The sequence below is a fragment of the Fundulus heteroclitus genome, chromosome 4 (genome assembly GCF_011125445.2).
Source record: "Fundulus heteroclitus isolate FHET01 chromosome 4, MU-UCD_Fhet_4.1, whole genome shotgun sequence".
Taxonomy (NCBI): Eukaryota; Metazoa; Chordata; class Actinopteri; order Cyprinodontiformes; family Fundulidae; genus Fundulus; species Fundulus heteroclitus.
Genome location: NC_046364.1, coordinates 8,177,447 through 8,190,127, shown reverse-complemented (window position 1 = coordinate 8,190,127; position 12,681 = coordinate 8,177,447). Strand labels below are relative to the sequence as shown.

Sequence of the window (12,681 nt, the reverse complement as noted above, 5' to 3'; positions counted from 1 at the left end):
CCTTTATCAATCAAGTGAGAGCAGCCTGGGCCAAACTGATTTGTTTGAGGCATATGCACCAGCTCGGAGATCACAACACAGGCGTCAAGCTAACAAATTACTGCACTTAGGTATCAATTAGTCAAACCATGCTCCACAATTGAAAAGCAATTAAGGATTCAAATACTGATCTATTGGTATTGTGAGTATCATTAATGTGGCCACACTTCCTCTTATGAGCTCCATGTTTATGCAGGTCGGGGTTTGCGTAAATCTGACACTTTAAAAATGAAGGTGCTCACAGCTTGATAATAAAATATGATTGTTGCTTATAAATATGCCAGATAAAGACATAGATCTCTGCTGTTGTTTTGCTCCTTCTTTAATAAAACCCAGACTTATCACCCTGCCTCCATTTGGGTCCCACTGGGCTGCAGGAGAGTAAAGGTCTAATTCATTGTATCTTTAGAGTGTACTAGTTTGAATCTGATCGCTCCAATAATTAGTTACTTTTTTTTTTCATTCTGCAGGAACCCTGCAGGCTTGCAGCTGAAAGACACAACAATCATTAGCCATAGCCAATTCACCTCAACCCATCTGATTAATTTGAATCAAACTCTCTAATTAGGACAGAACAGCCTGTTATTCCAGATAGAATATTCCTCTAAGGGATTCTAATAATCTCCTGAGGGTATCCAGTAAATCTCTGGTTATGATATTCCTGCAGGGGTATTTTTTTGGGCGCTTGCCTGTCTCAAAAAGTAATCCAGTCTTTGCTACTCTTTGCTAAGAGGAAATCTGAAACAAATTGAAAATGTTATGCAGAGCCTGACAGTGTACTTTGGAAATAATCAGTACCGCTGACAGTGCAAATATCACTCAGTGCCTCTTTAAAAAGCTCTTCTCCACATGCACCATCTTTCACAAAGTCACCCAATACGTCAGATGAGCTCTTTTCTGTCTGCACAACATGTAGTCAACCTTCCACCCACCTGACATTCATCATGCATCCTCACTTTTTGCACTTCATTGAGCACCGACCTCAGTCAGCACCAGGGGGAGTTGTGAGGTTAGTAATAAGGTGAGATGAAGCGGAGATGCAAGGGGCTTGATCATACGTGGGCTAAGATGCATTTTAGAAGTCAGAGCTGCAGCAGATCAAAGCTCGCACGCAGTGAACAAATCCAACTCAAAGGCTTGTGCTTTATTGTTCTAAGTCTTAGCTTGCATTTATTTCAATATTACAGGAAACGCACAAATCCTACACTTTGGTTTAGATTCCAGGGAATACATTTGTTTTGTAATTAACAAATCGTTTTATTACATAGTTCAAATAGGGGGGCAATAACATTATTAAAAAGTGTTGTAGTTTTTAAAAATTGTATTTTATATTTATCAGATTCAGATGTTCAAAAATGTCAATTTAATTGACTTAAATACCTCTACGTATCTATTGTTTGCATCTTCATAAAACAATAACATTTTCTTATAGCTGTTGAGTCAATCTAGTTCTTAACAGCTACGCTCAGATTTATTTTGTACACCATATACATCTGACATCATATGCTTCAGATATTACCAGTCATCAATGTTTAAAGCATAAAAAAGTATTTTTTTTTTATGTTACTGGGCTTTTAGTTTTTACAATAACTGCCTGGTCACTGACCTCAGATCAGGTCTGCAGTATTATTTAAAATGTTGTTATTTGCCCCCAACGTTAAGAATTTCACACCAAGGATCATTCAGGGATACTTAATGTATGGAAATGTTAAGCAGGCACATCTACTACAGTTTTGGTGAGCTTATTTGTCATTTAAAAGCAAACAGTTTAACAGAAATGGCACTGATAGTTGCTCCTACTTTCTGTGTTTAGGTCCTGTGAATAGCAAGGCTATATAGCACTCTTCTAGTCCTACTGACCACTCAAAGCGCTTTACACCAGAGCAACATCCACCCATTCGCCCACACAAACACACACACAGATTCATTAACTGATACACAGATCAGTAGGCAACTTGGGGCTAAAGCTATAGTTGGCAATCCAGTTATACTTATACTTTTTGTTATACTTATATCATCCTTCCATCTTGAAAGTAGTCAATACATTATGTATTCAGAAAAAGGAGGTCAAAAAAAAAATGAACTCTGCAAAAACTCTGACCAATCCCTGCCCTTCGGTCCGAAGGGCAGGGATTGGTCAGAGTTTTGGTCCTACTCTCAATCCCCTCTGTCCCTCATGCTCCGCGGGAATCGCCTTATCTTGTCCTACATCCCAATCATTCTGACGCGCTCACATTACACCAATGTGCGTACAGGTTCCTTGTTAGTTTCTGCTTGCTGGCTGCGCATGTGCACTTCTAGTGTTTATGTATCCTGTTAGCTTAGCGGTTAGCTTCGGTCTTAGCTTAGAGCAAGGGTGTCCAAAGTGTGGCCCGGGGGCCATTTGTGGCCCCTGTGCTGATGTTTTGCGGCCCTCCAACTGCATTTCAAGAAAGATTTGGCCCGACTAGCACTGGTGACCGATGCAGATAGAAACTTATTATTTTTTATTAGGGTACAATTACTATAGACAAGTTAAAATCTTACAATTGAATGTTTAATTTAATGTCCCTTAATAAGCACGCTTTTTACATTTGCTTTAATTTCACAGTAAACAGGGCGACCTTTACTCCAATACAGACTTTGGTGCCTTAAAATCTGATCAGAGTTAATTTAATAAAATAGGCTAAATACAGTTTAATATATATATGTTAAATGATCATATTTTGTTGGGCAGGTTAAGGAAAATCACAATATTTTTGTTTATGTTGTTAATTTTTTTTATTCATCTTTTGGCCCCTGAGTACTTTCGATTTAACAACTTTTGGGCCAATAGGCAAAAAGATTGAACACCGCTGGCTTAGAGGTTAACTTAGCTGTTAGCTTAGCGGTTAGCTTCTGTGTTAGCCGTTCATTGTAGCTCCGTTTCTCACACCGTATACTTTGAACAGGGCTGAGAGTCACAAAAGAAGCAAACCACGTACACGTTTAAGAGAAGAAGAGGAAGGCCTCAGTCGAAAGAAATAAGACTAGAGTGATTTGGGAGATTTTTTTCATGCGATCCCCCTGAAGAAAGGAAGAGAAAAGTAAGACGGTGTTGCGAATGCACAGTTTTTCAAAATGGGAAAATCGCAGACACCTTTAAGTGACTGGATCGGCGCCTAACGGGAGGGAGCTGGAATGAAAACTACAACCTTCCCATTGCTAGATGACTACTCTACCCACAGTAAAAGTAGCCTCTGAATTTAAAATCATATATATATATTATTTATTGAACAAATGTCTCACTTCCTCTAAGTAGAAAACTGTATAAGTGTGACGAATATATTAGATTTTTATAACTATTACCTAGGAATGCTGACATGAGTAAATTTGGTGTTTGCTTCCAGCGTTGATGCAGTGATGCAATAGAGTGTGGTGGGAAATGATAAATAGTCAACCACAAAAATGCTCTGTTGGAATTGTAACTGATAAATAAATGCTGACAGGGACAGTTTTCTCTATTGAGATTAAAGAGGTGTGTTAAAACAAACTATTACAGCAAATATTTCCAAGATAGATCCCAGGGAAAGAGTTGAACTATACAAAGAAGACTTTTGCCATGAATGAGCACTAAAACCTCAACCAAACAAAACCACAACAACAAAAAAGCGGAGTTTAAAGATAGTCAGATACTGAGGGGTTAAGATAAGGTCAGCTCTTAAATCATAATCACTTTGCTTTTATTTTTCAATTCAATTCAGCTTATTTATATAGCACCAATTCATAACACATTGTCTCTTTACAAAAAAAGACACTTTAGAAAATCAATCATATCAACAGGTTTGTTAAAATGTTTTCTGTCTAAGGAAACTCAACAGATTCCATTGAGTAACTAACTTGTAGCATTCACTTCTCCTTGGTGAGCTTGTAGCCACAGTAGACAATTGCCTGTATTGTGCTGTTGACTTTGCAGAACTCCCTCATAATGAGCATGCATGTGGCAATAGTGGAGAGAAAAACTCCCCTTTAGGAGGAAGAGCACCTTGCTTTGAAATAATTGAAAAATCTGAAAATTGTGGCATACATTTGTTTTCAACCTTCTCAAATCAACTTGCTACTGGCTTTGCACGTCTATTAACGAGGAGATACAGTTTTACATCTGTAGATGTTTGCTCTCTTGCAAAAACTAGCTGAAGCTCCATCAGACTGTTTGGGAAGTCTTTGTAAGCATCAACTCTAAAGCCTTGCCAAAGATTATAGACCGACAGTAGGTCTGGAGTTTGCCTGGGCCATTTGTCCTCATGAATGTGCTTTTACCTAAAACAATCCTGTGTTGTTGTCCTGCTTGAAGGCGAACTTCAATTTCAGTGTTTTACAGCGAATGGCAGCTTTTTTTTATAGGATTGCCCTGTATTTTTTTGTCATCCATCTTTCAATCAGTACTGACCGGTTTCCCTGTTCTGCGGAAGAAAAACATCCCCACAGCATGATGCTGCCACTGTCATGTTTCCTTGTGGGGATGGTGTGTTCCTAGACAGATAGAGAGTATTTGCCAATAAGGTGACTTCTGAGGCAATCAGCTACATTAGTTTCAGGGGTATCAGAGTAAAGGGAGGTAAATATAAGTGCAGCATATACTCCTGGATGCTGATTTGATGCTGTTCCCTTATATAAAATCCCAGTGAAATACATTGATGCTTGTGATTGTAAAACGTTACAATGGGTGTGAATATTTTTGCAAGGCACTATTTTCCAGCTTGCATGGTCACCTTATACCTTTCCTGCAATAATATTCCTCAGTCAGCCCACACGGAAACATAAATCCAAGTCACAAAACAAAATCCTTGACCTTAAATGGGCTGCAGAGTCATTAGTTTACAGAGAGTGGAGTGGGGCGAATCTGGAAAACAACCACTTTTATTTTATCCTTCTGTCTCTGGTTTGATCGGGAAGCCGGGGAGTAAAGTCTCTGCAGAGCAACGAGCCGCTTGTGACCAAGCGTGGCTCTGAATGTCGTTAGTCCTGGTCGGAGACCGCTTGAACTGAACTCACAAAGAGAAAGAGGACTCTTTGCCAAAGCGCTAAAGTGTGACTCGAATTTGTGATGTCAGCAAGTTGTAAGGCTCTCTTATACGTCTTTATATACAGCCAGTAGGAGGTTTTTCTTCTTTTCACCCAAAGGGACTTTATTTTATTGTAGTGCTCGAAGTTATGAACCAGAAAATCATCCTGGGCCCAGAAACCATCACCTCATCCATCACGTATAAATTGATTCCTTGTGGACAGAAATGTGACATTACAGAACAGGCCGTCTTCTTTTGGCTGTGGGAAAGAAGAAAACATCCTTACTAGGACTGCAGTGGTTTGTTTTTTTGTTTTTTTCAGGAACGCCTGGCTATTTTTGGGACTATAATGTTGACGTGAACTTGAATGTCTTTTCTGTTGTTTTTTTCCAAGTCTCGGGTCAAATGTTTAAAAAAAAAAAAGCTGTTGATATGATGTGTGTGTTTCCATACAGATGCAGGCATATCAGGAGAAATGACCTGCTGTGGTTAAAACCGTTTAGAGAAGTTGCCAGACGAATCAGCTATGACTGTGTGTTCATTAGAAACCGAATGGATACTACCAATCTGAGATTTACTGAAGGAAGCAGCACTTCGGAGGACTGGGGTGACATTTTAAAAGTCCTTGCAGCCTTGTTAGACAGGTGTGGCAGTTCTGCAGGCTGGTGGAGAAATAAACTCCCCTGTGGCTGCAAAGACAGACTGAGGCGCAGCTAGATGAAGCATGACGCCTTGCCAAAGAGATCCTTTACTGTCACCGAGGACTGTCCAGCTAAGGTCGGCGTTTTAAAACGACTGAACACTAAACTGCTGATTTCAAAAATATCAGTTAATAATTCAGGTGGGTACCAATGTCCTTATTCCCACGCCTATATTCATTAAGAGTATAGACCTAGAAGAATTGTTCAAAAGGTTTAATTAGGGCTGGACGATACAGAAAAAAAGCATGATCGATGAAATAGAAATCATATTGATCGATATTGATAATCATCAACAAATTCAAAACATATATTTTAAGTGCAGCCCTGGCCATTTTATGCTGTTAGATAGATATAGAACAGACAAACACTGAATTCAAACTCAACCCTTTATTCAACCAAGTATACCAAAATTGCAAGTATTTAAAAAATGAAAAAGAACGCATGCTCTCTGAACTCTTTGAAGGGTTGGAGCTTGGGGTGGAGCATTCCTGGGTCTGCGTTTGTGATTGGTTGGGAGGATGTAGTGACTGTAGTATTAACCTATATGATAGGCTAGGATGCAAAAGGAGGGAAAACTGTTCTATTGAACTTTTTATTGACCCCTTTTTTTTCTATCATCGATATACGTCCATCGATCGATATGTATTGTTATTGAATTATCGTCCAGCCCTAAGTTCACTATCAAAGACTAATGTAAGAACCCTGTTAGAATAGAAATTAACTGAATTAAATCACAAAGAGGAATGTGGACATTTACTGTTGCAGTGGAGCGTGTGGTCAGACGAGGGGAACAAACGGAGATGAAGAGGTGTGATGGTGTGGCGGCCCTGTGAGGTGACTGCTGGTTTGAGCTGTCGCAGGATCGTATCCATTAACTGGAGTGCAGCAGGCAAGTTGCTGGTGAAGATTCTCAGTCATCCAGGTGAGGGTCATTTAAAAAAAAAGTAAAAAAACCCAAAAAATACAACTGGACTTTTTTTCAAAGTTTGAAGACGTTTCACTTCCTACCCAGAAAGCTTTCTCACTGGTGAAGAGGGCACAGAAGCGATTATACTTCCTGAGGAGGATGAGGAGAGCCAGCCTGCCCCCGCCCATCCTCACAACCTTCTACAGAAGCACCATAGAGAGTATTCTGACCACCTGTCTCTCTGTGTGGTGTGGAGGCTGCAGTGCCGCCGACTGAAGGAACGTGAGGAGAGTGGTGAGGACAGCAGAATGGATCATCGGGGATCCTCTTCCCTCCATAAAAGACATTTCATCTCAGCGCTGCGTGTCCCGAGCCCGAAACATCATCAGGGACCCCTCACACCCCCACCATGGACTGTTCTCCCTGCTGCCTTCTGGGAAGAGGTTCTGCAGCACCCGCTGCAGGTCCACCAGGCTCTGCAAAAGCTTTTTCCCTTTGACCATCAGACTGTTGAACTGCTGCTGAACTGCTGAACTATAACCCATAAACTCTGCACAACACCCGTATATATATCCATCTAGCAGTACAAATGCTGCCGAACTCTAGTTTTTAAATTCTGTACATACAAAAAAATATCCACCTGTACACTGTGACTTTCTCCTGCATTGTTTACATTTCAATTGTTTTACTTTTAAATCAGTGCTGCACCTTATACTGTATTTTAAATCTACGGTAAATTACAAGTTGTATTCTTGCACTAATGCCCTTGCACAATCAATTTCTGCACAAAGAAATGGTTTTAAAATACTTACCTGTACACTGTGACTTCTCTTGCATTGTCTACATTTAAATCGCTTACTTTAAAATCACTGCTGCACCTCATACTGTAAATTAAATTCTTCTGCAATTTTACAAGCTGAATGACAACGAAATTTTGTTCTGTACGCACTCTGTGCATACAAAATGACAAATAAAGTTGTCTAAGGCAAGGCAAGGCAAGGCAAATTTATTTATATAGCACAATTCAGTACAGAGACAATGCAAAGTGCTTTACATGATTAAAATATACGAAAATAAAACAGAATAAAAGCAACTAGGGATAGTGTAGAAACAAAAAAGAACATTTGAAAACAGTAAAACATTTTAACTTTGAACATTCATTCTAAGTCTAAGTCAATTCAAAATGCCTGGACTAGTGCGCACTACAAAGAAACCTTGCCTCATGAACATGCGTTCGCAACACAATCTCATATAAATTGGCCGGTCCAAATATGGGTGGACAAACTGTTCCACAGGGGCTTATTGCATACTTCGCCACAGAGACACATAATGTGCATTAGTCCTACAAATAGCCAAGAAATGTGACACGGTAAGCTATAGAGGAAAAGTACAGCAAATTAATTACTGCCTCTCATATCAACATTTTCCATCTCACTGTGGGGGCAGGTGTGTTTCAACGTTTCTGCGCGCCATCTGAGCCTTTCCACCCATGTAATCTAAAAAAGATTACCGAAGATACCGACCCGTTCATCCCCATGTGTGGGAGGGAAGGTCCCGAGCCGCAAGCCATCCCTGAACTGTTGATGGGAAAAATGAGGTGGATTTGACTTGAGCCTGAACAGGTCGTAGATGTAAAAGTAAACCAAGATGGAGACGATTAGAAGGATTACGCGCGGTGATATTTAAGCAGACAGAGACGGTTAGAAGTGGCAAACTACTACAGATGTATACAGAGTGACGGGGGAGACGTTATAAGCTCAGTTTAAGAGAACAGCAGATTTGCAGGTAAGCGCTCTGTTTCCAGGGGTTTGAACAGCACAGAAGGTATTTAAAAATGTGTTTAATTATGTGGCTGACTTAAATTTGCAATGGCTGTGTGACTTTTTGCTTCTCGTGTTCAAGCTGCTTTCACTAGTGATGTTTGAAAGAAAATCTAACTTTAAAAACGAAAAAAAAATCTGCCAAAACATATTCAACAGTTTCATCATAAATAGGCTGAAGTTATAATCAAGATGTGCGTTAACATGGGTTTCCAAGCACAAGGTAATTTTTCCCCAAATTATTATTCTTACCTATCAATTGTTTTCTGTTTTCATTTTAAATTTAAATTTAATTTCTGTTGCATAGCAAAGTGAAACTCTTGATGCTAATTTACATTTTTTCCCTAAATTACTTTATTTTAAAAAGTTGTTAAAAAGTTAGTTTTTTTAATACAGAGTTTAGATTTACCCATATTCATTGCCATTTTTTTTCAAAGAACTGAAACAAATGTTAAGCAGAAATTCTGATAATAATTTCTTCAAATATATTCAGAAAGAGTGAAACACATCAGATCAACTGGAATTTATTTTAGATTCATAAACACAAACTGGATGGTTTGATTGAATTTGACTCTGCAATGTGCCTTGACATAACATGTGCTGTGAATTGGCGCGATTTAAATAAAATTTAATTGAATTCATAGTTCTAAATAAATAATTTCTTCTTAAAGCTAGTCAGAGTTTATTAGAACAGTTTTTAGCACTAAGAAGTCTGAAAAGAACAAGTGATAAATGCAACGGTCTGTTATAAAGAGAATATTAATGGTGAGGCCTTAGTGTGCTTCTGAACGTGCAAATGCCAGCAGGACATTTATTGACTTCATTTATTTAGGAAAATAGTTATCTTTAGTTTACAGACTTTTTATTTTCAATGAGATTTTATCATTACAGACCCAAACAGAAGGGCCTCTAAAAGTTTTCCCAGGAGGTGGCCAGATGGGGCCCATTGATAATGTTGGGGGTCAATACCAAAACTAAAGGTCAGAAATTAATTTCAGGAATTTCTTATGCTTTACTCACATAAAATGCATTCATGCATAGTGTTTGTATCTATTTCATCTTTAAAAGGGTCCCTTAGTCCCCTTCTTCTAAAACAATTTAGAAATAACAACTTACTACAAAGGTCAACATTTAGATGCTGTCAAAAAGCAAGAAACCAGTGTTTTAAACAAAATAAAAAAATAAATAGTTTAATCTCCGTTAAAGAACTGAACATCCATAAAAACAAATTAACATAAGTTCCAAACCCAAAAACCAAAAACCACTGCTAGGGGCTCTGACTATTGGCTACTTAACTGGAAAAACAGGAAAAAATCAGTACATCATAATGGCTAGATTATACAGATATCATTGGAACAACAATCAGCAATAGAAAAAAAATCTATTTCAATATTTCAATAAAATATTTCCCAAAATTGTAAACAGCATTTCAGTGGCGGTAAATTAATGCCACTGAGGAAACAAAGACCAGTGGGGAGAGGGGAAATAGGAGAACCTACTAATATATATATATATATATATATATATATATATATATATATATATATATATATATATATATATATATATATATATATATATATATATATACATATATATATATATATACATATATATTAGGCAAGGCAAGGCAAATTTATTTATATAGCACAATTCAGTACAAAGACAATGCAAAGTGCTTTACATGATTAAAATATAGCAAAATAAAACAGAATAAGAGCAAGTAGGAATAAAATATAGATAGAAAATAGAACAAAAAAGTGGTGATAAAGTTAACTAGGACAGTTGAAGGCAATTTTAAACAAATGTGTTTTTAATCTTGATTTAAAAGAACTCAGGCTTTCCGCACTTTTACAGTTTTCTGGAAGTTTGTTCCAGATAATTGGAGCATAGGAACTAAATGCTGCTTCTCCATGTTTGAATGGAGAAGCAGCATGAATATTAAAGAAAGCGAAGGTAATAATACAAATCAGAAGACAACCATCAAGATTAAGATGTTTATTTCTGCGTTTATTTGTCTGTCCTATGTTATTCGTTCTCTTATTTAATTGATTATTAATTATTTTGTAGATCAACACCTCTGTTAGCCCGTAATGTTTGTTTTGTATACATTGGTGAACAAAAAGGAAGGAAAAACAAAAATAAAAGTCACAAACTAAGGATCCTGACGTGCCATTTTCAGTTGTATAATATTCAGCTCACTGGAAGTTCTGGTACAGTTTCCAGCATCTGACGTAGGACCTGAACGCCTCTTGCAGCAGACGTCTGCTCTACACCTGGCCGAGGATGCAGTTGGTTCTCATGGCGGCGGTCCTGGCGCTGGCAGAAGTGGGATGCTTCGGTTGCCGCCTGAAGAATGTCAGCATCCCCATGGAGAGATGCGGCCAGAGGGTGTGCATCCACACCACGATCTGCGAAGGGCTGTGCTTCTCTGAGGTGAAGAAAGATTCGAACCCTCAACCCATGAAGTCTCTCAGTTCCATATGAAAGCAGTAATATACACATAATCACTAGGGCTACATTATTCTCCTTTAAATTACAACTGTGCTGAACTCAACTCTCTCAGATCATAATATTATCATCGTAAAAAAAAATGTAATTGCTTTTTCAGTCAATTTGGTTTACAAAACAATGTGTCCCACTGAATCATGTGTATGTATTGAGTCTTTCCTCCTTGTTGGTGATGGTGACAGGACGCCGTCTTTGAAAGCCCTGACGAGGCGCCCGAGCATAGGGTCTGCAACGGGGACTGGTCCTACGAGGTGAAACACATCCAGGGGTGTCCGGAAAGCATCACCTACCCCGTGGCCACGAACTGCTACTGCTCTGCGTGCAACACCAAAGACACATACTGTACCCGCCTTTATGCACACATACCCAGCTGTTAAACTACTTACATGCACTTAAAATCCTCGCGTCTCTTTGTCTGACGCTGAAATAAAAGAAGATACTGCTCGTATTTCTGTGTATTTCTTCTTTTATGAGCGTCACTTGTTTTAAAGCGCCTTAAACCAGAATGACCCGCCCGGTGCTTTGTCATCATCAGAGGTGAGAGATTAAATGTCCAGCCACCGGTTTCACCTTTCCTCCCGAACAAGGTGACCAACCCCGAAAGCGCAGTAATTCTGCTGGTCAGGTTTTCAGTCTTGGAAAATGGTATAAGAGAAAATAAAAAAATAAAAAAGGCTTGCCTTTTTTTGACAGGTGGAAATGAAAATATACGGCCTGCAGTAATTCTGTGAGCTCCACTGGAGTCCCTGCTCTTCACAGGCATTCCTCCAGGGGCGCCGCTAAACGCAGAAATAGCTTACTAAGCCCGAAACAAATACATCTGTAATGAACTTTTTTTTATTTTCGCTGGAACATAATACTGCTTTGGTAGATTTTTATGCTTAGCAGGGGAAAAAAAGCTTCATTTCAGTCAGTATAACTTAACAATGCAGCAGGTTAATTCTGCTTTAAATGAAAAATCCTCCCTAGGAAAGTGATAAATGCATCGGTCTGTTATAAAGAGAATATTAATGGTGAGGCCTTAGTGGGTTTCTGAATGTGCAAATGCCCGCAGAAAATCTCATGAGTTCATTTATTTAAGAAAATGGTTCTCTTTAGTTTTCAGACATTTGTTTAACTTTTTATTTTCAATGAGATTTTGGATCCTACCAACTCAATTTAAACCAAGCGAGACGTTGAAAGTGGCATTTAACTAATATCTTCTAATATCTATGGCCACATGATTCGTCTTTCTTTTACGCATTTCTTTCCCAAAACGGTTGGAATCAACCATTTTTATCAACCATAATGGAGGTGATGTTGATTGGAAAGGAGTGTGGTAAATACACCTGCTCGCTGTGAGTGAGAGATAACTGCTCTGTCATGCAAAAGTTTTTCTACCCTTTGCCGTATTTCCTGTTTTGGCACGGCACAACCAGAAAAAACTTCAATGTATTTTACTGGGATTTGATGCGACATTACAGAGTAGTGCATAGCTGTCTAGTAAAAGGAACGTTTTACAGGTTGTTGTTTTGTTACTAATAAAACTCTGAAAAGGTGTGTTTGTATCCAGCTCCAGCTTTAGACTGTAAGAGGTATCTGGATTACTCAGAGAGAACCCACACATGCAGATTATGCAAATTACATGTTGAAAGAGTAAATAAAATTTGGTGCAACCATATTTTTTTTAACCAGGAATC

The 12,681-nt window shown here is 38.5% G+C and overlaps 1 protein-coding gene across 3 annotated transcripts; it reads left to right on the top strand.

Annotated features, from left to right (window-relative positions):
* The first annotated feature begins 8,415 nt into the window (after window positions 1-8,415).
* fshb (follicle stimulating hormone beta subunit) lies at window positions 8,416-11,449 on the top strand. Of its 3 annotated transcripts, none has more exons than XM_036135668.1 (3): window positions 8,416-8,456; window positions 10,750-10,927; window positions 11,185-11,449. In XM_036135668.1, the coding sequence occupies exons 2-3, from the start codon at window positions 10,778-10,780 to the stop codon at window positions 11,377-11,379; spliced, it is 345 nt and encodes a 114-aa protein (XP_035991561.1). In that variant the 5' UTR covers window positions 8,416-8,456; window positions 10,750-10,777; the 3' UTR covers window positions 11,380-11,449.
* The last annotated feature ends 1,232 nt before the right edge of the window (window positions 11,450-12,681 follow it).

Excerpts from the sequence above, each read along its gene's own strand:
- fshb (XM_036135668.1), top strand. The coding sequence starts at position 10,778 with ATGCAGTTGGTTCTCATGGCGGCGGTCCTGGCGCTGGCAGAAGTGGGA. Across the intron at positions 10,928-11,184 it reads AAGGGCTGTGCTTCTCTGAG|GACGCCGTCTTTGAAAGCCC; the intron begins GTGAAGAAAGAT and ends TGATGGTGACAG.